This window comes from Rhinoderma darwinii, chromosome 8, assembly GCF_050947455.1.
Source record: "Rhinoderma darwinii isolate aRhiDar2 chromosome 8, aRhiDar2.hap1, whole genome shotgun sequence".
Lineage (NCBI taxonomy): Eukaryota > Metazoa > Chordata > Amphibia > Anura > Rhinodermatidae > Rhinoderma > Rhinoderma darwinii.
In genome coordinates, this window is record NC_134694.1 from 108,433,855 (window position 1) to 108,460,527 (window position 26,673).

General features: G+C 42.7%; 1 protein-coding gene across 1 annotated transcript; it reads right to left on the reverse strand.

Annotated features, from left to right (window-relative positions):
* Window positions 1-1,832: 1,832 nt before the first annotated feature.
* LOC142658853 (galectin-4-like) lies at window positions 1,833-19,848 on the reverse strand. The gene is made up of 9 exons (XM_075834466.1): window positions 19,687-19,848; window positions 9,639-9,727; window positions 9,135-9,339; window positions 7,818-7,952; window positions 6,483-6,518; window positions 4,804-4,833; window positions 4,218-4,306; window positions 3,364-3,529; window positions 1,833-2,083 (listed from the first exon to the last, which is right to left on the reverse strand). Exons 1-9 carry the CDS (start codon window positions 19,729-19,731, stop codon window positions 1,937-1,939), a joined length of 942 nt encoding a protein of 313 aa, XP_075690581.1. The 5' UTR covers window positions 19,732-19,848; the 3' UTR covers window positions 1,833-1,936.
* Window positions 19,849-26,673: the final 6,825 nt, after the last annotated feature.

A 26,673-nucleotide genomic window follows, 5' to 3' on the forward strand; every position in this document is an offset into this window, starting at 1 on the left:
CAGCTGAACTGAATTTAGATCATCATAGGGTTCAGTTCACATTTTATAAATCCTAAGGAGATGTATTTTCAGCCCGTCTACTCTTCTTCATCTGCATCTTGGAATATTTGTGCTGTAAAAATTGGTTCTACGATACTTGTTCCCAATAGAGGACCGCAGGATAATCTGGATTATCACCAGACCACAAGCAGACTAAACTGATATAATCTATTATATTCCCCCTTATTATATTATGTGCATTGCCTGTGTCTCACATTAAAATCGTGGCATTATCGCAACTCCAACTAACAATAAAATCGCGCTATTATCACGACTTTCCATTATTCCCGATGGAAAACGAAGTCTCAAGTGACAGAAGTGGTTGCGAGCGGATTTGTATTTTTTTCCCCATAAGGACACATTAAAATCACACTGTGTGTGTCGTGGTCATGTTTCCATTGCACCGTGACTAGCAGGCGTCGCTGCGGAGCTATAGGGCTAGTTCACACTTGCGTATGAAAAGACGGATCAAATACGGAGGCACTATAGGGATCCCTTATTTTACATTTTGTACCGTATTTTGTTATGATTTGTCCATTTTTCATCCGTATTTGTTCTGTTTTTTTTTGTTAAAGGATTAATGGGGTTGTCCAGGTTGGGGGCTGTTTTTCATACTGATGACCTATTCACAGGATAGGTCATCAGTATATGATTCGTGGGGGTCTGACAGCCGGACCACGCACCGATGAGCCGCTCCCGATCCCTCCAGGCGCCAGAATCTATGCAGGGGTCAGTGCCGGAAGCAGAAGGCTCGGACTATTGTATAGCGGCCATGCTGAATTACTGCAGCTCTGCTCCTGTTCACTTGAATAGGAGCAGAGCTGCACTACTGCAGCACGGCCGCTATACAGTGATCGGAGCCTTCTAATTCCGGCACTGACCACTGCATAACATCCGATGCCTGGAGGTAGCCCTGCTGGACCCGTGCCGATGATATACTGATGACTTATCCTGTGGATATGTCATCAGTGTAAAAAAACAGCCCCCAAACTGGGCAACCCCTTTAACTAATTTTATTCTATTATTGCAGAATATGGGTGTAAAAAACGGAACATGCGTTTTTTCAATTCAATTCATTGACTTCTATAAGCTGAAAATGTTACCTATAGACAATCAGATTAATTCCCAACATCCAGTTTTAAACACGTCCTGAAAACATCTTTTTAGACCGGCCTATAACATTCCCTAATCTGACTCCATTCCTTTGCCCCCTTTTACATTACTCATCAGAATCCGACCCCTCATTCACCAGTATCCCCCACTCTCCTTGCTCCCTGATCCACTTCATGTCCGTCATACACAGATACTGGCTGGCGACCGGCTCATGCAGCTTTATGTGTACTAGTCTATGTATATAAAAGATGGCCGGACCATTATACTGAACAGGCACTTTTTACATCTTGTGTTTCCCTTTTTTCCTCATAGATTGTAAGCTCTTGCGAGCAGGGCCCTCACTCCTCTTGTTGGACTTGTAAATTAGTTTTGTCACTATGTAATGTCTGATATTGTCTGATCATGTTTTCTCTGAATTGTGAAGTTCTGCGGAATATGTTGGCGCTATATAAATAAAGATTATTATTATCGTAGAGTTCTAATAAAAGATGCTCCAAAATTGTCACTTCCTGGGGAATACGATTATTTACTAAAACGGACATGCCAGGAGAGGTGACAGCTCCTCTTTAGGGATTTGTAGGTCTGACCGCGACTCCTTCTCCACGTTCTGCTAGGAGGCAGGCGTTCTATACCCGTCATTTTATGGATGAAGGAAGAAAATTCTTGTTCGAGGACACAAGTGATATTTTTATTCAGGTTATGTTGAAATGAATACATTTTGTGAAAGACCATTCATATCTTCATGGGGATACATCTGGTGGGCAGAGACTGGGAAAAGACTTCTTTAGACAAACACATATACAATGTTAACATCCCCTTCCACTTCCACCTTGTCCACTTGCTGTAAATTACAGACCCGATGAGAGTAGTTGAAGCAGTGAGATCCATTCACATAGACTTTAATATGCTTTTCTCCACTGCGGAAAGAAATCTGAAAGAAATAAGACAACCGCTTAGTCCAACATACAGATACTCGAATCATTTAACATTACACATGACAGATAAACTTGTACGCTTGCCAAACAAAAATCATTCAATTGTCTATGTAAAAGGTTTTTGGGGGAGACTCGCAAAACTGGATATATGGGAGAGCTGTTAACACTATGTCCTGTTAGGTCCAAAAAATTGTGCTGATTCATTTCTTTATATATCTGTATGATGGTCAGGCCTTCATTTTTCTGACACAAACTTCCAAATCCCCTGCATCTACACAAAACCATAGAGTTAAATTATATGATTCTAGCTTTTTGTAGTCACCACTAGGGGGAGTTTAGGAGCTTACTGCATACTGTTTATGCATTGAACTCAATAATAACACAGTATGCAGTTAGCTCCTACGCTCCCTCTAGTGGTGACTGTAGGCAGTCAGGAGTTTATCATTTAACTATGTCCATGCAGAGGATTTTTTTTAGCTTTGTATAAGAAAAACCCAGTTCCGATCGCAATAAAATTATGTTAAGAAATTAAGCGGTACAGGTGGACATTTTTCTTTACATGTAACAATAGACTACGATTCATTTGTTTCCAAATGATCGTAATGATGATTGCCTAGTCTAGATGAAGGAAAAGTTTAGCGATCTAACAGGCAGGGAAAGGGGGACTACGGGCTGCTGGAAGGTGAGGAAGATGCCAGTTTCCCCTAATAAGATATATTACAAGTTTCATATATTGACATGTACTACTGGTTTATATCAATAGGTACGCTTTAAAGTTAAAGGGATACTCAAGTATAGAATACCCATATTCATATACCCTATTAGGGAATTCTGAGTTAATAGTGGGGGTCCTCGGTTCAGGATCCGCATCTCTTGGCCAGAGTGGAGAGCAGTTACAAAGAGTGTCTCTTGCTCTGGAAGAACTGTCCTGTCCTGCATTGATTTGACCCATTGATTTGAATGGACACTGTGTAATGCTTAGTTTCCCCTGTGGTGGCGCTGCAGGGAAAATGAACGCTACAGGTTTCCCCACAGATTACAATTGATCGCTGGGGGTCCCAGCAGGAGGACACTTTGTGATCAGCTTATTGTCAAGGGACCTTTCTAACTAGTAGGGATTATCCAAATCAGAGAACCCCTTTAAGGGCTGCATCCACAATTCTACTGGTTGCAGTTTGTCGACAGATACATCCCTATAATACAATGTTCTGTGCTGCACTGCATTATGGGAGAGTTAGTTTCTTTCTACATCAAAATTAATTTTCCAGTGACTCACATCAAAGTAATCTCCTTCTTTGAAGGGGAATTTTGTCGCTTCGGTCTCTTCCTCTCCCCAGGTCCCATTTACAAAGCTGTTCCTGACCACGGACTTCTTGTTAAAACGAGGATTCAGGTGAAGCGCAATCTCATTGTTGAAACCAACTTTAAGATTAATAGCGAAGCTGTAAAAATATAATAGACATACGTTAGTAAATTCTAGAATAATGAGTGAGCTCCAGATCAAGGAGAAAAGGGACCTACTAAACCATAAAAACAACACAAATCCTTACTCCGCTACTGGGTTGTCCCCAGCGCACAGTAGACTACGCTATTCTATAGAAAGAAATACAATAAACACGTGTGCTTACGCGGTTTACTTTCTTTTGACAATGGGAGCCTATTGGCATACGTTGCATCCTTTCGCATCCTTTCGTCAGAGATACCCATTGGGAAATCCTCCCCACGTATACGTCCAAATGAAGTTCAAACGGATTGCGAACAGTGCCTTAGATAGCTGGTCCCCCGCGGTTTACCAGTATGGAGCGCCCTGGTACCTCCTCACCAGCATATCCGTGGTGAGGATGAATGTGGATGGAGCGGTGCTGCTGCTCCATACAAACTACTACTCACAACGGACTTGCTGATGAGGAGGAACAGGGGACATAGGACCCCCCCCCCCGCTCTTTACAAATTCCCCCTCACCGAATATTTACTGACTGAAGAATCAATGGACGAGGGAATTTTTTAGATATTTACTCATCTCTCGTTTCTCTCATGCTGTTCGCTGGTATTGAATAATCAATAATAAACCATTATCAGTTTTTAGAACATTACTCCATTCATAGGGCTCAGCTGGACATTGCTCCTCACCTTTTGGCTTTAGGCTTTACAATTCCTTTCACAACCACGGTGCGTTTTGGGATCATCCCACCTCTGATGTTGGTAGAAAATGGAACCGGCTGGAAATAATGATAAAGGTATTAAGTTCTGAGAATTATACTGAACTCCAATGAGAATAAAGGCTAAGGGCTTGTCCAAACGTAACGGAATTGCTGCGTATTTTCCGTCCGGCAATGCGGGTGGAAAATACGCAGCAGAATACATTAGCAGCAAAGTGGATGTGAATGAGCAAATGTCATCCCCACACTGCGTAAAATTTCAGTCCTGAAATTCACCTGCGGTGCGTATTTTTCGTTCCGCAACATGTCAATTCCTGCTGCGGAAAGTGGACTGAATTCCTGCGTTTTTCAGAGGAGACGTCACCATCTCACAGACTTGAAAACAACGCAGCAAAATCCGCACTATTTTCTGCAGTAAAAAACGCCGGATATGGTGCGTTTTTTCCACAGCGAATTGTCTGCTAGTTTAAGCGGAAATGCTGCAGAAATTTTCTGCAGCATTTCCGTTACGTGTGGACAAGCCCTAATAGATATAATAGGAAGAATTCTGTACTTACTGCATTTACAACAGGAGGTCCCAACATAGGCTGTAGGAAAATAAGGAAAGACGGTGAGACCCCAGAACCCAGTTTATAGATCATATCTTCTTATACTCAGTGTGGAGCGGACTTATCCATTATCATCACATCTATACATTGAATTATGCTATATTTCTATTACATTGTGCTGTCTGCTTAAGGGTATGTTCACACTAAGTGTTTACGCTGTGGATTTTCCGTCCGGGTTTTCGGGCAGAAAATCTGCAGTGTATTACAGTAGAAGCGAAGTGGATGAAATCTGAACAAATCTCATTCACACGCTGTGAAAAAAATTACGCACAGAATAATTGCACAAATTGCCCTGCGGTGGGGATTATAAATCCGCAGAATGTCAATTTATGCTGCGCATTTGTTGCAGAATTTCCCCATTGAGTTCAATTGGGGAAGTCAAATTCTGTAACAATTTGTGGAATTTGCTGCGATTACGCTGCCTATTCGCAGCAAAGTCTGCAGGCTAAAAACAATAAAATAAGGACTGTTCTCACCTCATCGTGTGTTGCCATAGCAACGCGTCCCTGCTGCACCGGTCACATGTGATGAAACGTCATCACAGGAGGGCGCATGGGTACACAGCAGTCGGAAGAGCAGGGACGTGTTGCCATGGCAACACCCAAAGAGGTGAGTATGGGGCTTTTTTCCATTTTCCGCAGTGAAAAATGTGACCGAATGTATGCACCAAATTAAAGCGCCATTTGCTGCTAACATTCGGACATATTTCCCTGTGTGTTCTGGGTCATATACACTGCAGACTTTTCCGCAGCGTATACGTCCTGTGTGAGCATACCCTAAAGATATTGCCCATTTTTTTTATCTGTCTGGCCAATATGGAATATCCTCTAGAACAATTCGTTCTGGCTCCTGAGCTTCCTGGTTGGGAACATACATCATAACAAACTGTTCATGCTCAACTATTGGTGGTCATAGACCCAAAGATTTGGTGGCAAATACCACCACGTCGTGCGCTGTTATTGCGACTTGCAAGACGGTGTTATCGGTGGCGGTCCATAAGTGCGAACACTTGACAGAACTGTCATTTAAGGCATGTCTGATACATTTTCAATTGATAGAATTCGATTTTGTCGCCATAGATGTTCCCTTATTGCTCTCATAGACAGAAATAACCGTGTGTATTAATGTCTTATGGCGCTCTATTGCTTCCATACACGGACTGTTCAGCATCCTCAGTCCATCAATCTGTGTTTTAGTCAATGTGGTAGAGAGATTCTAGACGAAGGGAAACTCCCACAATGAGTAAACCTAATTCATTACATCATGCGTTTTTGTTAAATAGACAATTCCTTTAAGTATCTGGCACATTTTTAATCTGTTGTTCCCTGCCATGGCGCCAAGTGTTCAAAATACTGATAAAAACATGGGCCTCATTTATTAAAACTCTTTAACAGAAAGATTGTGCTTGTTGCCCATAGCAACCAATCACAGCACAGCTTTCATTTTTAAAGGGCTGTTTAAAAAATGAAAGCTCAAATCTGATTGGTGGCTATGGGCAACAAGGCCAGCTTTTTAAATAAATGAGGCCTTAGTCTATATTAAATTAAAAAAAATCCACATTTTTAAATAAAAAGAAAACAATAGTAATCCAGATAATGAGTACACCCGCTACCCCAAATTATACTGACCAGGAGATCGGCCTGTGCAGCTGACAATACAAGACCCTAAAATGAAAACACAATGGTTAGTATACCATGCAAGGGAGAGAAAGCATGGGAAAAAAACATTCACTGACAGCAAGCTCTCTTCTCTGGCTAAAAGACAGTGCCCCCGACCCTACTCTATGCTTGCCCAGATGAGAGATCCCCTAAATTTACACAGGCCAATGATCAGGCGAACGAGCCTTCGTACGATTGCTCGTTCCCGATCATTGCCCTGTGCAAACAGGGCAGTGATCGGTGATGAACGAGCCTGTTCGTCAGGTGATTTTTCTTTTAGGCTGCCCTGAAAATTATCGTTGTCGGCAGCAAATCTCCCCATTTCAAACAGGTGACGTGCTGACAACATTATGTGAACTGCATGGGGACCGAACGATCGTATTATCCATACAGTTTACATTGCCCCGTGTAAACGGTTTTTAAATGGCGCTCAGTATGGGCACATCTGCCCATGTAAACCAAGCTCTCCTGTAAATGCCCAACTAAAGCTCTGCTGCGTTGTAATAGGGTTTGTCCCAATTCATTTTTTGTTAGAAGTCCCCCCCCCCCCCACAATAAGCTAATCACAGGATGTCCCGCTGCTGAAACCCCCAGTGATCAGCTGTAATCTGTGGGGGTACCCAGCGGCAAGTTATCTATTCCCCTGCAGCACCACCACAGGGGAAATGAAGCACTACATGGTGCCCATTGAAATGAATTGGCTCAGGGCTGAGACAAGGAATAGGCGGATAGTTTAAAAAAAAAATTCTAAATCAGATAACCCCTTTAAAATCTCCGCCTTTGAATACCAGTGGCTATATTGTCATTGAAATGCATCTTTTTAACATATCCGAGTTGAGTATTTTATTATTTTCATTTAATCTTGAGAAAAAAATATATCTGTAGCTAGTTGGAAACTGTCAACAAGCAGGCTCACTACTTCTGTCAGATCTTATTATAGGTTGTGGGAACACCCAGAAGAAGTTGACTCATTAACTGCTGCTCATTAAAGGTTTTTTTTACCATCTACACTGTATACCAGTGGGGGTCCGAGAAACCAGATCTCTATATACCATAAGTCTGATTAGTGGGGTCTTACTGCTGGGACCCCCATTGATAGTGGGAATAGGGATGCCCAGCTACCGTTTCTGGCAGAAAAGATGCCGTGCATGCATTGTGCGCGTTTCTGTGAGTATTCTAGTATACAGTCAGGGATTGGGCCGACATTCAGCTCCTGGTAGCTTCTCATCCTTGTATTTCTGAGCGGTGTACTTACGCTATATGTAAATGATAACACTGCAGTTACCATTCCTCATTGATACTTACGCCCTTTACACCTGGTCCATTGCCAATAATGCTCAGCTCTTGAACTGCAATATCCCCGTTCACCTGCAGCCAGTTCACTCTCTCCAGAGGAATTCTGTGCCCAAACTCATAAAATGGAGCACCATTTGCAAACACCTGGAAAATGCAGGGGAATCAGAATAAGAAAGAATGAGCAACTCCACCATAAAAGTGTATATACATGGGTTCATAGACTGGCATCCAATACAAGCACCACCAAGCCTTCCAACTTCAATTTGAACTAGTATATATTCCTTTTTCATTTCACTTTTGTGTGGGAAAAGGTTGATACTAGCCGCTCTGGGCACTACTAAATGGCACCTATAGCGGTTGGCACATTTTCGGTTGTGTTACACAAGAAGGACACACTTTTCTGCAGCTATGAATCCCACAATTGACATTAAGAAGATCACACGGCTCCTATGGACCAGAGATTTGAAAGACTATGTCGTCACACATTAACTCAGCAAAGGTGCCCATAAACTTTAAAGGGTAGTCATCTGATCTGGAAAGTGTTGGCAGGATTTGGCATCAGTCTCCATGACTTTGGCTACCATCAAACATCCCTGGCTGACTGATCTAGGTTAAGATATCAGTTGACGTGGTTGGAGCTTTCGGTGCAATAGCTATTGTTTTCAGAACATAAAACAATGCTGGAGCGGTCTGTACAACCTTCTGCGTACATCACCATAAGTAAACACTCATCTCATATGCATGTTTATGGAAAGTGGATCTGGCCAATTTCTATGGATCTGTCAAAAGTAATATGCATGGGACAACTTGACTGGAAACAAGTGTCAGAGAATTTAAATTTTTTGGCCTGTCTAATCTTTTGTTTGCCCTAAAGATGGCCATATCTATAAAGGGGGTTTTACATAGAACGCTCGTTGCCGATAATGGCCCTGTGTAAACAGGGGAACAATCAGCAGATGAACAAGCAAATCCACGATCATCTGCTGGTTGAATCATTTAAAAAAAGTAAAATATTATCGTTGACGGCAACACATCTCCCTGTGTAAACAGAGACGCGCTGCCGACATGATAATAATGTATGAGGACGAGGGATCGGAGTAACGACCGCTCGTCCCCATCCATAGCTCCGTGTGACAGGAGGAGACGAACGCCGATCAATAATGTCTTGTTGATCGGAGCTCGCTGCACCGGCCGCTTATCGCTATGTTGATTTAGGTGGGACTGGCCAACCATGTAACATGCATTAGATATTTGACCGTCGTTCGCTCGGCAGATATTCGAATCAAGAGAATAACATTTTGAATATAATGCCAGTGTCCATCTTACCTGATAGTTGTTGCGAGTCACCTCGAACATGATGAAGAAGACTTTCCCAGATTTAAAAGGCATTTCTCGCTTCATTTCCTCATCCCCCCAGACTTCACTTTGTTTTGAGTTGAAGACGACGCGGTCACGGCCATCGTATCGTGCATTAAAGTGAAAGGCAATGTCTGAAGTCTCCTCCTGTCCAGTGGCAAAGTTGATACCAAACCTTGACAAACCAAGAAAAGAATCGCAATACAATAAAACGAAATCATAGTACTAATAAAATAGGATGAAAGATGAGGAAGTAGTATAAACAAAGGGGGAGACACAGACACACCAGGGTGACATACAGAAGAATGTTCAATTTAGTGTAAAGCTACTGATAGACATTGACCACGGGCACCAATACTAATGCGCTGAAGATGGACCATCGCAACCATCAATAGTCCCAAGAAGAAAAGCAGTAATAGAATAGAGAAATGAAAACAATGTTAGCGATGCATAAAACTGTATGACTGGTCCTACCTGTTATATTTATTGGGAAGTGTGGCCTGAACACACACCACCATCCCCACGCGAAGGCCGCCAGCGATTATGGTGGTATAAGGGACGGGCTGCAACAGACCACAGAAATATTACTGATTAGAATAAAAAATACATGACACTTTTTGCTTTCACACTGAGCCTCATATTTCTGAGTTACTTTTTATTATTACACAGATTATAACACGCAGTTGTGAACTATTTAGAAGGTAATTCTAAACCCCGGAGTCGTCCTCTTGTGTCAAGTTGTTGAAAAATTTATTTAAAGGGGTAAGTCAAGAATCAAAGTTATCGCCTATCCACAGGATAAATGATAATTGCCTGATCGCTATGGACCCCACCGCTTAGACCTCCACCAATTGCGAGAATGGGTGTTCTGAACTCTTTGTTAGCCCGCAGTGTGGAGGACATTGAACGGAAAGGCGGTCGAGCATGAGCCGATTCCATTCAAAGTTTATAGGATTGAGGGAAACAGCTTTGGGTTGTTTCCGTCTGCCCCCTAGCCAATGAATGGAGTGGCAGGCGCATGCTTGACCGCCGCTCCATTCAAGCTTCTCCTCAATGCGAGGGGTGTAGTGAGGCGATCTGGGGATTCAGGACCTCCGTTCTCGATAGGTAGGCGTCTAAACAGTGGGCCCCCCAGCGATCAGACAATTATCACCTATTCTGTGGATAGGCGATAATTGTTGATTCTGGGGACAACCCCATTTCTTAGCTATATCTGTTTCTGAGCGATAACCAAAAACGGTAACTATTGCAAGTGCCACTAGGTTTGTCATCCAAAGTCACAGGCTACTTAATAGCTTAGTCTCTATTCACATCTGTGGGGAGAATAGCACTGCATTCATTCTCGGAACCCAACAGAACCCATTGTAAGTCAGTGGTGCCGTCAGGCACTGGTGGTATCCCTCGTATCACAGATCCGCCACTGCGTTGCGGTTTGCATTATAAATAGAAACCACGATGCAGATGTAAAAAGAGAAGCAATACTGGAATGTATAACTGCATAACTAACTAATTTGCCAAACAGGACTGTGTAAAAGTTGGGTGATGACCACTATAGGAGGTATAATGGCACCCATATCGGTTCTCACTTATCGTTTACAAAAAAAAATGTTCTTCTATACTCCCATTTAGAGGACTAATTAGTAACTGCATGAACCCCCTCACAGACATTGATCAGTATTGATAGCATAATAACTAATGCTATTTTTGGGGGGCCATGGACCACATGCCCTACAATCATATTTGCATCATGTTATGAACCATGTGACTGTGTAATGTCATCTTGAAAATAATCGTGACTATAATTTGTGTATGGGTCAGGATATATCCGGTAGATATCAGATTGTATGTCTGTGGGGACTGGCTGATGACCCCCCAGATGTCTCTTATCAGTGGAAATAGAGATCCAACAAGTAAGTTCCTTAGTAATGATATTGATCTTCCTCTCCAGAAAGATTTGTTAACCAAATATATTCCGATCATATAAAGGAAGAACACGGAAACGGTCATACAAAATAATTTATAAATCAATCCAACCCCTTGGGACATTTGATATGTGTGGACTTGAACTTAAAGTGCCTTGTCCTCGTGGATGTTGGAGGTGCTTTCAGAGTGATTCCCATCAATGTTAAAAGACATATGATCTTCAAATCCATTCATTTCCCTAGGGTTTAGACTGCGGGATCATTTCAGTAAATAGTGCAGTATGACGATTATTGTTACGACCAGGTTACATGACATTTTTGTTGGCACATCCCGGAGATTTTGGCAGGTTCCACTGACAATCTCATGCTTATGGGGACGGCCATACTGTCCTTCAATATTTGCCATCAGGAGAAACAGGGACTAAACAAGTTGGATTTCAAGCACCCTGTTCTCTTGCTTTACGAGACAAGCAGCACCAGCGTTGTCTGCCGCTTGCTTATCCCTGTTCCCACCATATGGTTGACATGCCCATTAAGCTGAACCAAACAGGAATTTAAGTCCGAACAGTTATCTGATGTCTATGACCAGCTTTAGAGAACTCGTTTTAGCATTCTCGAATGTGTCCTGTATGGCCCCTTTATCGGTTGATGTGCTTCTGTTTCTTGCCCTGAATACAAACAAGCAGAAGAGTTCACCGGTCATGGACGAATTAAAGCGAAGAAATGGTGGACGCTTTACTGGCGCAGATCCCACGGGATAAAAAAAATTCTGAATATATTATTCAATCATATTCTTTTAATTACATCTAAAAGCATTGCGTTTTGGGGCGTCTAAGGACTCTTCTTTACTCTACAGAGACAGCTGACTTTGTAGCTCGAAGAAAGGGCCTTTGATGCCCTGAAACGCATTACTTTTAATGAGATATGATAAAAATATTGAATAATATTTTCAAAAGTTCTACTTCTACTACGGGAGACTGCACCTTTTCATCGCTTTAAGTCGTCCATGACCAGTGAGCTCTTTGGCAATTCTTTGGACCCACGTCTCGTATGGGTGTCTGGATACCGGCAGTATCGCCAATATATATAACATTATTGTTGTGCTTACCTAAACAGGTGAGCAAATTTCTGTTTTTTAATTGTGCCCATCACAGAGCGTTTTTACCCTGTGAGGCGCTGTTTTGTCTGTTTGTAGTTGAATACAAGCCAGGGTTTCAGCTGACTTGGAAACGAGAAACTTCTTTTGTTAGAACAGTTGACCTCGCTGCATGGGGTCTTCTTTTTCTAAGGTGTGAATAGCATTGCAAATCTGGTGCTGTCACTAAAAAGTCACATCTTGTTGGTGGAAGTCTGTGGATTTGCTAATGGAGGACATCTGTGCAGCCAGAGAACAAAGGTAGCAGACAGACTGTAGTCCCCCAACGCTGTATTTGTATAGCATAATTTGCCCTCACAGACTATACACACGTGATATTCCTCAATACTCGAGCCATATGAAAATGTACATACCCTGCACGTATTCAGTTCCGGACCAACAGGCCAAAAATCTGATATTGGGGCATATTAAAGAGGCTCTGTCACCACATTATAAGTGGCCTATCTTGTACATGATGTGATCGGCGCTGTAATGTAGATCACACCAGTGTTTTTTATTTAGAAAAACGATCATTTTTTACGGAGTTATGACCTATATTAGCTTTATGCTAATGAGTTTCTCAATGGACAACTGGGCGTGTTTTACTTTTTGACCAAGTGGGCGTTGTACAGAGGAGTGTATGACGCTGACCAATCAGTGACAAATCAGCGTCATACACTTCTCTCCATTCATTTACACTGCAGATAGCGATATAGCTATATCGCTATGTGCATCCACATACACACACTATAACATTACTGCAGTGTCCTGACAATGAATAGACATTACCGCCAGCCAGGACGTCATGTGTATTTAGTATCCTGACCACTTCTGTAGCGTCTCTGTGAGACTACAGCACAGCACAGCACAGTGAGACCTCGCTGTAAATGACAGTTTACAGCGTAATCTCGCGAGACTATGCCTGCTATGCTGTAACTCACAGAGAAGTGCAGAGAAGTGGTCAGGATTCTGAATACACGTCACGTCCTGGCTGGAGATAATGTATATTCATTGTCAGGACACTGCAGTAACGTTATAGTGTGTGTATGTGGCTGCACATAGCGATATCGCTATATCGCTATCTGCAGTGTCAATGAATGGAGAGAAGTGTATGACGCTGATTGGTCACTGATTGGTCACTGATTGGTCAGCGTCATACACTTCTCTCCGCAACGCCAATGGTAGATTCGACATTTCATCGTGACTTGCAAGAGACCACAAATCGGCGTGAGCCCTTGTCTCCAACTGTACAGTAGACATTGGGCAGATAGAAATAGAATACCGGAGTTCTAACTAGACTTGCTTCACCTGGGACAAAGATTTAGTTCACTGCGCTAGCTCTTTTTTTCTAAGAACACTCGTTCGGCCGATTATTAACCCAACAGGGCAATGATCAGCCGACAAACAATCAAATTCTCGTTCGTTGACTAATCACACGGTTTATGCAGGCTATAAAATCATCCGTGTCGGCAGCACATCTCCGCTTGTAAACAAGGGATGTACTGTCGACAATAATGCAAATTATGGGGTCCGAACGATCATATGAACGATCGTTCGTTCCCATGTTGTAAAACATCAGCCCGTGTAAAAGGCCATGTTACTGAGCGTTGATAGACTTGTTATATTGTCGATCGGCACTTGTTATGGGCAGAAATCTGCCCATTTAAACCCACCTTAAGGCAGACTGCTTGTTGGTGCTCCAACTGGCACCTAGCACGCGAGGCACAACCCTGTCGGACCTGAACTAAAGGTCCTCTTACACCGGCCAATTTTGGCCGGAGCAACGAGCGCCGATCAACAAGACAGCCCGTTGATCGGCGCTCGTTTGCTACGGTCACAAGGAGCTATGTATGCGATCGAGAGCTCGTTCCTCCGATCGCTCGTCCCCATACATTATCATGTCGGCAGCGCGTCTCCCTATTTACACAGGTAGATGTGCTGCCTACAACAATACGATCAGCAGATGATTGAGCGTTTGTTCATCTGCTGATCGCTGCCCTGTTTACACAGGGCAATTATTGGTCATGATCGTTCTATGAACGCTTGTGTAAAAGGGCCTCCATAAGTTTTTTTTTATGAAAGCTATCATGTATTCATAAAGTTTATTAACTCAAAAATATATTTTTTATATACATGGTTTGCATTTTGATGTAGACTAGTAGGCACTGTATTTTTGCCATTGCTTTATTCTTCCTCATCCTTCTGTAATGTAATACACCCCATGATGGGTGTGACTCGCTGCTTCTTGCATAATGCAGTACTTGTTATCTTGCCCATAGACATAGTATTTTAGACTGGGTGTGTCACTGAGCATGTGCAGTTCTATCCTCGTTCATTCAACTGCTCGGCCAAAATTTTTGACTCACACAGGAGAAAACATGATGAAACACATGGATTTAACACATTCTTCCCAACAAATATAGCTCACCATCGTATTAAAGAAATCATTGTCTCTACCGCAGCCCCCTCCCCTCTCTTATACTGCAAATGTGAAGAAAACTATGTATTTACCTAATACTGCCCACTCTAGTTCTGGGAGGGCAGCAGCCATCTTCCCCTGCAGAAAGTCGGGTGGAAGTACTGGTGGTCACCTCTGGTAGTAAGCATGGCACTGGCAGAGGTTCAGGGTCGGACTGACCCACCAGAGTACCAGAGTATCCTCCTTGTGGTCCCAGGCTCTTACGCAATAATGGCCCCCAAAGGTCCAACAGAAAAAAAATAAACATTTGGAGCCAATCACTTGCTACTAAAATCTATTTTGTATGGGTTAATTCACAAAAACCCTATTTTATCCTATATAAGATATATCATGTTCTATAAAGCTGAAGGGTGGGCCCTGAGGAACATTTGCTCTTGTAGGTCCAAGGAACACCCGTCCAACACTGCATAGGGTGTTCAAACACACAAACACACAAATAAATAAAAAAACGTTTAACACACTAAAGTCAAATTGATCTAAAAAAAAAATTTTCCGTGACACTGGTCCTTTAAGGTGTTTGAAGGAATCCTCTACATAATAACAATGGGAACGTCTCAAGTGAGTTGCACTATTGCCAGCACTATCTGATCTGCCTCGTATTATAATGTTGGGCAAGAACATGTTTCTTCTTATGAGTCACAAAACTGTTGGGCAGGAGTAGGGTCATATGATGAGACTTGTATGCCTTTCCACCGCCAAAATATTCTACCGCCCAATGTCAGTGTCGCAACTATGCGGACTGGGATGACTGATGTTCAGACCATGTCCGCCCATCGATTCAACTTTTTAATCAATAAAAGCACATCTACACACTGCGGACTCAAACCGGACACATAATGATGCAAAACTTTTCCTGATTCCATGTACGGCAGTCAAAATAAATATGAGATGCTATGCCTTGTAAATGGAAAACATAGGCCCCGATACACTTTAGAGTCATGAATCTATGTAAGCGGTGTGTGCCGGGTCTGCAATTTTTGCTGATTTGGAAAAAAAATGTGAGAAGTATTTTCTCTCCGTGATGGGACATGTCTCTTTCTCAATGTCTTGTAACTAGGGCACTTGCTAAGAGAGAAGCTATCGCATGTCAAAGCCTATCCCAGCAAGTGCATGTCCATACTTATCATCAACACTGGGAACAATCAATCCATGAATAAATACAACACTAAAGATGACCCTACACATTAAGTGTACGTCAACCAAACCCACCGATTTTGAATGTCCCGTCTCCTCCCCGAGTGCAGAAGTCAAGGGAAAGAAGGTTTGGGAAGTCGGATTTTAACATACCCGATTCTGTGTTCTCACGGGAAATAAGACAGAGGTGTCTATCAGCGGCCTATTCTCCTCTCCCCATTGACCCGAGTTATTCGTCCCATTCAGCCAAGCCAAACGCGCATGTGTATGGCCAAAAGGTGTAAGGACACCTTGGGGGGGGGGGGGGGGGGGATTAAAACTAACACTGTATTTCACATTCTTAAAGGGGACCAATTGGGGAAAATCAGTAGAGCTAGAGGGCAAGCAGACCAGAGCTTATCAAATTCATTGTATATAATATTAACGTCTTCTTATATGACACTGACAGAGGGGCCTTTGGGCAAAAGGGGTTTTTCTGTTCAGGATTAGAAAATCCTGTTTTCTTCCAAAAACAGCGCCGCATCTGTCTATAGGTAGTGTCTGGTATTGCAACTAAGCTTCATTGAAGTAAATAAGGTTGAATTGCAATACCACACACAACCTGTGGGCAGGCGTGGCGCTGTTTTCATAATCCCGGACAACCCAGTGCAGCCTACTTAATGAGCAGAGTCTAGGACGCCAGACAGACAATCTGTGCCTACAGGCTCCTGAGATATAAATTCACTACAGATACTTGTAGTAAACAACTTCAGTCTGATAATACAATGTAGGCTGGCCATTAATTTTAGTTGGTGGATTGTACCAATTTAGGCAGGATCTGCCAAGCATATAATGTCTATACGGTCTGCCAGATAAATCCCATATGTCTGCTGCCAGGGGTAATATGGATTGGATAGGTTGGATACTATTCAATTGTATTGCAACACCCCTTCCCCTTAACAAATAATGTGTATGTTCACCCAAGAGAGTGGGATGACCGGTGATTGCCCCCAGGGTAAATGACAGGATCAGACGAGAACATCAAACCAGTCCATTTTATGCTAACCTTCACTCTAGACGTCTGCCGTTAGGGGTAACGTGGATTGGATAGGCTGCATGTTATTTTCTTTTCTATTGCTTTCCCCTGGGTATGTGACCAAGAGAGGAGGGAGGCGACCGGTGATTTTCTCCTAGGTAAACCCTAGGATCAGACGGATAATATCCAACCAGTCCAATCCTGACAGCAGACGTCTGGTAGGCCGCATAGACATTAGTCTCTTGGCAGGATCTGCCAACTAAAATCTTCCATCTATGATTAGATTCGTTTGGAGATCATGGCCGATACTGCATTGTATTATATGTTTGTCTCCTTAAATGTCCCATTGTGTTGATCTTCATCCAGCCAACATTTGTGACTCAATAGAAACTCCTCTTTTCATCTATTGACGGGAATTATGTCTTCATCTCAGTGGTTAATAAGAAAATGTTGGAACTTGGAGAGCACAATGGAAGCTGACACACCCTGACTATCCCATCTTCCTTGTCATGCCCCGTGTACTGCAACAATCAGCTTGCCCACGGCTCTGTTCTCATCCTGATTGACCTGCAACTATTTCTGGCGGCTGTACTCAAGTCGTCTGCACCAAACAATGAAAACCTCCATAGCGATAGGGTGGCATGAGAGGTCGGGCAGGGAGTGCTGAGAGTTCTGTAGCTGAGGGGGCTCAGAGCTTCGCCTTTAGCTGAGAGAGGAGGGCAGATAACCGACCACTCTGCTGAAAGTTTTTGACCATAAATTTAGTCAATTAGGCCGAGTGTCTCACTTTAACTGGTGGCCGCTTGTGGATGCAATGACGTCATTAGTTCCAGTTTGGGGGCCCAGGATACTTTCAATCTACCCCTGATGCCGCTTTACCTACCCAAAACAAATTCAAGCTGAAAAAATAATTTGGTGTGCTGTGAGGTAGGCACCTCTCTGTGGACGATTCATCACTTCATTGACTTGAAATTTAAATTTCGGTCCAAACAGCCAAATTAACTGGTGCAGTAACCATCAGAGACGTAACTTCAAGTTCCTGGGCCAAAATTCTAAATATGTAACAGGGGCCCCAACTATCACACGCCATTTATAGAACTGGTCTCCCCCAAATGGCGTAGAGGGACCATTTGGGCTCCTTCAGGCTCCGGGACCCAGGTGCGACAACCACAGCACCCCTTATGGTTACACCTCTGGTTCCCATGCCTCTTACTATCTGTGGCAAATATAATGACTACCTGGAGCTGTAGAAATTCTAAGATGGTGAAGCAAATGCAAAAACTCTATGGGTGCCCACAGATGGCACGTATATGCCCAATAACGTGTTAATCTACCACTGTTTACAGTTCATACAAATAACTGGGTGAGGCTATGTCTTGTGCCCATTCATCAGGTTTCCAGCGACACCCTAGTACATTTTGAGAAGTTCCAGTGGGATCATATACAAAAGGTTTTGCTGGTGATGTTCTATAATGACTTTTTGAAATACTGGGTTAAAACTTTGTCTAGTCCAAATGGTAAAGAAAAAAAACCTGTCTGCATGGAATGCCGGCTTCCCATGTCTATTTCAAATAGGCTCTGAACACAAGTGAGACACACCCAAAATAACAGACTGACAAATTCCTAAAAACCTCAGACCTGTAAGGCTATGTTCACACGCAAACTCAATAACGTCTGAAAATACGGAGCTGTTTTCAAGGGAAAACAGCTCCTGATTTTCAGAATTTTTTTAAGCCACTCGCGATTTTCACGGCCGTTTTTGGAGCTGTTTTCTATAGAGTTAATGAAAAACGGCTCCAAAAACGGCCGCGTAAGAAAATGGCCCATCGGAACAGAATGACGTTTTTCCAATTGAAATCAATGGGCAGATGTTTGGAGGCGTTCTGCTTCCGATTTTTCAGCCGTTTTTCGGGCGTTTTACGGCCCGAAAAATGGCCAAAAATAGGCAGTGTGAACATACCCTAAATGTTACAAGGCAAGGGTGTAGCTGGGCGGCTGGCGGCGGGGAATGTGCCCTGGTGCCGGGTGGACATCAACAAGCTACTCTGCCTTGACCAGGGTATTGAGAAACAGGGCTAGGGTGGTGAGCTAAATCCTTTTCCCCGGGTGCCAAAAAGTCTAGATGGGCACAGTTGATTAATTACGGGTGGGCACCAAGAAGCGGGCAGCAATAACCATCATGGTTAGGTTGTAGCTATCCTACAGATCCATACACACATGACACGGTTATTATACAAATGTAGCTGTTGCTCAGATAACATAGGTCTAGAAACATATGCAGAGAAAATAGATCCTGTATCTTTTTTTAAAAAAAGGCGATCCCCTCCTGTTGGTAATGCCACCACAAACGCCATTCTAGGACAGAAGGGTGTGGCCCTTGTTCACTCTTCCTTGTCCTTTTAATCCCTTGCATCAGTGCTGAATGACACTCATTACACCCCCCCACCCCCCATCACTTTACTTTACAGTGTTTCCTATAAGGGGGATACCTGTGCAGATTTGCACCACCAATACAGAAAACGGGTAGGACCAACCTGAGATGTGCCCACCCAAAATCGTTAGAGGTCGTATAAAAGAGGGGGCCAGTATGGTACATTCGTACATGCGTAGATCTCTTTTGCTTGTACCCCCAAGCCAATAGTTGCCAACCTTCTGACTCTGCAGGATGTTATATCCTCAAACACGCTACATGGAAAACCTTAAGTACTTTTAGCAGTAAAACGAGCCCCATATCTACTCCGTTTGTAAAAATGATATATGCATTGAAATGAAGCAAAGATATAGACCCAAGTATAAAATATCGTAGACTACTCAGAGGCCAAGTAGTCAGTACTCACAGGGTTGAAGGCAGGTTGATAGCCTGGAGCGGGTACAAATGCCATGTTTGCTGCTCTAACGAATTGCTCAATGCAAAATTTTCATGAAGACGAAAGATGCTTTATATCCTGAGAGAGAAGGGGCAGGGCCGATGCATGTAGTATGTCTCCGAAAACTGGAAAATCCACTTCAAACGACGAGTCACTAACCTAGAGAGACTCCTGCTGGAAGATACACAGAATATACTAGTCATTCTATCACATGACAATGTAAAATATATCCAGTGCCGGCATATAGTAGTATATTAGTGAGATCACTACTTCATAAATAAAAGTAGAATTTCACCATTTCGATCTTTGAACATGCCTTGGTTATTAGCTGACCAGTGAGCCATATGTGGACAGATCAGTTCCAGCCTTACGGCCACTGTCAGTACAGGGTAGGTCTGTATGGTGCCATTAGTAATGTCTCACTGGAATATTAAACTCTTCTTGACTGATTAAAGAGATAGGTCTCTAGAGAGAGTCAATATTCTAATGAGACCATTTTGTCAAACTTTCAGTGATGGGTTTGGGAGACAAATATAAAACAGGAGATCCCTTCATAGTAAATACAATAAATTAGCCGTTTTAATATTTCATGATACAAAGTAGCTCTCCTCTAGTGCCACCTATAGATGACTGGCCTGTAAATCAATGTCTGACCCCTTATTGAGCTTTGAAACACAACTCAAGTTAAAGTGGTTGACCAGTCATAAGAAATTGATGGCCTATCTTCAGGATAGGCCCTCAATATCTGATTGTTGGGGGTCCGTCTCCCGGCTCCCCCTCCGATCATCGGTTTTGAAGGGACAGTGCGCTCGTATGAGTGCTGCTACCCCTTCATTCCTTATCTGTTTGTACTGTGAATCGCCGACACTCTTGTAGCGGTAATCCACAGTATTAAAGCCTTGTCCCATTCACTTCAGTGGGAAAAGGCTGTAATACTGTGAATCGCCGATTTAAGAAAGAAGGAACAAGAAAGAAAGAAAAAGAAGGAAGGAAGAAGAAAAAGAAGAAAGAAGGAAGAAGAATAAATAAGGTTAAAGGAAGAAGAAGAAAAAAGATGAAAGGAAGGAGGAAAAGAAAAGAAGAAAGTAGGATGAAGGAAGAAGAAAGGAAGAAGAAAGAACGAAGGAAGGAAGAAAGAAAGAAGAAAGGAAGAAGAAAGAAGAAAGAAGAAAGGAAGAAGAAAGAACGAAGGAAGGAAGGAAGGAAGGAAGGAAGGAAGGAAGGAAGAAAGAAAGAAAGAAAGAAAGAAAGAAAGAAAGAAAGAAAGAAAGAAAGAAAGAAAGAAAGAAAGAAAGAAAGAAAGAAAGAAAGAAAGAAGGAAGAAAGGAAGAAAGAAAGAAAGAAAGAAAGAAAGAAAGAAGGAAGGAATGAAGAAAGGAAGAAAGAAAGAAAGAAAGAAAGAAGGAAGGAAGGAAGGAAGGAAGGAAGAAAGGAAGAAGGAAGAAAGGAAGGAAGAAAGGAAGAAAGAAAGAAAGAAAGAAAGAAGGAAGGAAGAAAGGAAGAAAGAAAGAAAGAAAGAAAGAAAGAAAGAAAGGAAGGAAGGAAGAAAGGAAGAAAGAAAGAAAGAAAGAAAGAAAGAAGAAAGGAAGAAAGAAGGAAGAAGAAAGGAAGAAAGAAGGAAGAAGAAAGGAAGGAAGGAAGGAAGAAGGAAGGAAGAAGGAATAAGACAGAAGAAAGAAGGAAGAAAAAAAGAAAGAAGAACTTGACTTATCAATAACCTGCATTTCCCTAAGATTGTTGCATCAGGACTTAGGAGCTGATTTTCTAGGGCCAGACAGATCCCACCACCTCAGCCCGACCATGGTAGTGAGTACTGTGGCTGCAGCAGGCAGGGCTCTGTATTCCCTATATTCAGGAATTACTGGAGCACTGAGAGTTTTGGGGAACAGAGGAGAACAGATCGCCCATACATACACATTTGTCAACTAAAAAAAAACGGTACTTTTTGGTTTCATGAGTTCAGCCTGATCTACACATTGTAAAAATGTTCATTCAAAGTCAATCATTAATAATTGTCTAATATTAACCAACTACCTTACTCACTTCTTACTCAAGTCTCATTAAATATTAACTAATAATAACTCAATTATAAAGAAATTTGCAAATACTTTACATTTCTTTACCTGTGTTGAGAGGGATTGGCTGTCATCTGATAGCCGCTTCCTTTTGTGTGATCCATAGGCGCGGAGACGACCTTAGGTTGGATGGTTTCCCGTGTGGCTCCTTATGGTGTCCAAATAATACTGTCATATAGTCTAAAGATAACCATACAGTGCCCAAATAACAGTGCCTAAGGTGGCCAAGTATCAAAACCATACAGTTGCCTATATAACTAAGGAAGGGTGTAGCTGTGTTTCCATAGGTCCAAGCACCAAGTGTTGGATTGGAGGCGAGGGCCCAGGCCATCAGTGCCATGGATGCCCCCTTCAGAAGGTAACCACCCTAAGGCTAGCCCTGCCTAGAAGCACTCTACCCATCCATTAACTGTGCCTTGTACTGCACAAGACATTGACTGACCATAGGCTGTCAGGGCATGCTGGGAGTTTTAGTTTCCCAATAGCTATACAATTTTAGGAGCCAGTTGGCTACTCCAAGGGCCAAATTGAGAGTTAGTGGTCAGGAGTAAGAACTTAGTACATAGACGTCAATCGAAAACCACCCAAAAATGTAGATGCAAAACTTGTAGGCGACCCCCTGGGTCTTGGGAGTCCAACTATTCTACCAGTGGTTCGTCCATCCACAGGACCACCGTGAAGACTAGTGTTTAATATGGAGATCATATGTTCTAGATTCGTTTTTTTTTACTATAAAGAGTCTCATCTCCCGACTGTTGTCCCTATTCTGATCATTTGGAAAGTTTTCATAGAAAGGTGGGACCCTGGATCCAGGCTACGGTGTGATGTGTAAGTGCTCAGGAATGTCTCCTTACAGAAGGTATTATAAAGGACAAGTACTCGCCTGTTTTTAGGTATGGAGCCAGGTAACCCATTGTATGCCAGTCTTCTGCCTGCAGTGGTGAAGCATGGTCTCCCCCTCCTGTCCCTCGGGCAATAAGCATACCGGATTGCTTCTAGTTAACAGTATCTTGCTGCTGGAAGTGTCTGGGAAGGGTTGAAGGGAGTTGCACGCCCCTGGACAATTGCTCCTTTGCCTCCCTATAATCTATCTGGTCTGTGGTTAGATTAATATACATAGTTTAGGCCCCATGCACACGACCGTATTTTTCATCCGTAATTACGGACCTATTCATTTTTATAGGCTACGGCCACCTTTCCGTATTTTTACGGATGGGTGTCCGTAGAAATGATCCGTAAAATATAGAACATATTCTTGTCCGTAATTACGGCACGTACTCCCCCCAGAATTCTATGGGCGCTTCCGTAATTACGGACGACTACGGAGGTGCACGCGTAGGCGTCCGTAATTATGGAAGCGTTGCTAGGCGATGCCAGGATTGCAGATGTTGTATATCATTTGTGGTTTTCTTCTTCTTTTTGCGGATCTGTATATACGGACGCACTACGGACCATATTTGCGGATACCGTTCCGTATATGCGGATGATTTACGGATGACTATAAATGACTACGGATCCGTATTTATGGATGGATGGAACCTACGGACGTTTGCATGGGGCCTTACCTTTTACTTTGCAGGTGGAAAGAGGAAAAACTTGTGAAACTCGTTGGGTAAGTGCACACGCAGCAGAAATGCTGCAGATTTTTCGTTCAGATTTGATGCTGTTTGATGTAGATTTCCATGTAAATTTGAACAAGTCTCATCTACATGCTGCAGATTTTTTCCACAAGTTTGTCAATTTCTGTTGCAGATTTTCACTTTTTAATGACACAGGTGAAATCCGTAGCAAATTGCACAGCAAAATCTGCATGTGAATGAGTCTTATCTACATGTGTGAAAGTGATTAGAATATGTTTAAAAGATAACATTTTGCATGGACTCCATTTTGTATGGTAGGCGTCCATCTTGGATCGTTGGAATCCATCTTTTGGCCTGAAGGAGTCATCTTCAGATTAATAAGTAAAAAGTAATATGTCAGCAGATGTCCTGAAGCAATTCTATGTTGTGTTCTTGAATTGAATGTTTTATTACTCTTGTAAGGAGCAGATCAAATAGCCTTGGCCGAATGGACAATGACATTGTTTACCATGAGGGAAGGGGATTCAGCCCTCTGTTTAAATAATTTAAACTTATCTGCAGTCTCCATTCTCTAGAGAGATAAGAAGTAGACACATTAACTTGTGTATCTGAAATGTGTCTTCCCCATGGGACAAGGTTCAGGCCACCTGGGGCTTGGAGGGTGAAGAATTATTATAATGCATTGAAATATTCTCATTGGCTGAATCAGAGTCATTATCATATTGTAGATGATTGGCTGAAACCAAAGCCTACACCTTTCCTGTCATGGTAGCACAAACCCCACAATACTCAATCAAACTGAAATAAAACATGACAACAGTTTCTTTGGATAAAAATGGCCACGGTGTTTATTAAGGGTAACCTAAGATAAAATAATTAGAAGAGAATAACCATAAATAATCGAATAAATAATAAAATATAAATATTTTGACCAATAAAAACCAAGTCCGCCCAGCATTAGCTGGGTGACAAACCCCTCTAACAAACAACGTGACGTGAAGGAATTAAAAAAAACAATAGGGAGGGTGGGCGACGGTCCAATCTTCAAAACTGGCTGCTTGACCACGATGAACTGCTCCTTTTATGTCCAATTTTCCCGCCTTTAGGATTTTTTATCAATGACCAATCAGCTGGCCTTCAACAAATCTGCCTGGAGATAGAATCTGCCAGAACCTGCTCATGCAATTGCACAGCTGACCTAGGTCCAATCAGCTGGGACCAACTCAAAACTGCCCAGAGACAGAAACATCTGGAAACCGGCTCGTGCCACCAGCACAGCTTACCCGGGGGACACCAGGATGGTAAGTACCATTCTAATATAAAATAACAAATGGAGAAAAGAGGGAAAGGGGGGAGAGAAAAAACATACCAAGCAAAAAACACATTTTATTAACAACTTATGGGGGCCGTGCGACCATGTGTCCCCCAGGCAATATACTTATATACTTGTTTGGATCAATAAACCGCAGAGAAGGATTTTGAGCATACAAGCATGGTCTCTTGTGTCATCTTTTCTCTCAGATATATATATCTATCACCTATGATTTGGAAACTGGATAAATCACTGGAGGGCGGGTATCGGTTGACATATCCATTACAAATTTCAGTCGAATATATTTTGGCCCATGATTGCGTTAACAACATGCGGCAGAATTTTTCCGCAGAGAAATTGACCTGCAGTGCTGAAAAACGTCCTTAAATTGACCTGCGGGGCAGCATGTCAATTTATGCTGTGGAATCGCTGCTCTTCTACTGCGGGTTTTCCATATTGAATTTAATGGGAGGTAAAACCCATAACAAATAGCCAAGTTTTGAGATTCTTGCGTCAGAAAAGCTGCAATTCACGTGCTAAAATCTCAAAATAAAAAAACGAAAAAACCCAAACTTTTTTGGGTTTAAAATTAATAAAAGAGTTAATACTAACTCCCGGGCATCGTCCTAGCGACGCTTTCTTTTTGTTCTCCATCCAAGCCGGCCTCCTGGGATGATGTTTTATTCCATATGACTGCTGCAGCCAATCACATTCTGCAGCGGTCACGTGGACTGCAGTGTCATCCTAGGAGGCCGGGCTGCACGGAGGACAGAGGGACACGTCACTATGACAACAGAGAACGGGGTAAGTATTAAGTAAGTATTCTTTTTTTTTTTTTTTTTTCAACCACTGCTTTCCGCTGCGGAGATTCCACCCCGAAAAACGGCACCACAATTTGGAACGTTTTTTTGGGTGGAATTCCCGGTGGGTTCCAGGAAGGTGTGAACGTGGCCTGTCAGTTTGTGTGGCGCCAGCGTCATCCAGCAAGGGAGATCGGGTCTTTTCACATTTCACCTGTCACTTCTGACTCATATAAAGGGTTCTATAAGACAGGATATATGAATGAACCAGTTTCAGCCACAGCCGGTGACATCATCTCGGAGGACCTTAAGGCCATATCACAAACCTTTGCGCACAAAGTCGTAATAACCGAACTAATAGCCATTTATATGTTCCCTGGACCAATGTGCAGTCCGGCACCAAAAACAAAGAAGACTGTCGGCCGTCTATGACCCACCACCCATTAAACACTCAGAGACTTGTGTGTGGTGAAAGCCATAACAGCCACATGTATTTGCCAATAACTTATACATAGAACGATAGTCAAGTTATAACATCAAATACCTGACCATAAATATATAATATACACTAAATGTGTATTTTTATTCTGAGTTATTCAGGAATATTCCGGAAAAAGATCCTTGAAAGCAACGTCTCTATCATTGACCAAACTCTAGCAGTTCCTGAACCATTACCCTTAGCGCTCTCACCAACCCAAGGGCACCAAAATTAGTTTTAATTCCAATATGTTCCGGGGTAATTCTGCACGACCGGAACCTACACTTTCCCTATACTCCAAATATGGTGCACCACCCTTTCCTTGTGCACCTATATCATACCACAGACTAATACGCGGTAGCCGTTAAGGGTAAGTATGGAGATGGCTCACGGTCTCAGCTCGCTCCATACTCAGCGGGCGATGGCTGTGTTATACAGCCGACACCTCACTGCAACGGGCGGAGAATCAAAGATCACTTTGATTCTGCCCGTCTAACACCTTAAATGCCGCGGTCAATCGCGGAATTAAATTGTTAGAACCAGGGGGGCGTCCCATCGAACACGGCATCACGCCCCCGTAGAAATGTCCGTAGAAATGATCCGTAAAATATAGAACATATTCTTGTCCGTAATTACGGCACGTACTCCCCCCAGAATTCTATGGGCGCTTCCGTAATTACGGACGACTACGGAGGTGCACGCGTAGGCGTCC

Excerpts from the sequence above, each read along its gene's own strand:
- LOC142658853 (XM_075834466.1), bottom strand. The coding sequence starts at position 19,731 with ATGGCATTTGTACCCGCTCCAGGCTATCAACCTGCCTTCAACCCT. Across the intron at positions 4,307-4,803 it reads GACCTCCTGTTGTAAATGCA|CCGGTTCCATTTTCTACCAA; the intron begins GTAAGTACAGAA and ends CATTATTTCCAG. Across the intron at positions 3,530-4,217 it reads GTAAAGCCTAAAGCCAAAAG|CTTCGCTATTAATCTTAAAG; the intron begins GTGAGGAGCAAT and ends ATATTTTTACAG.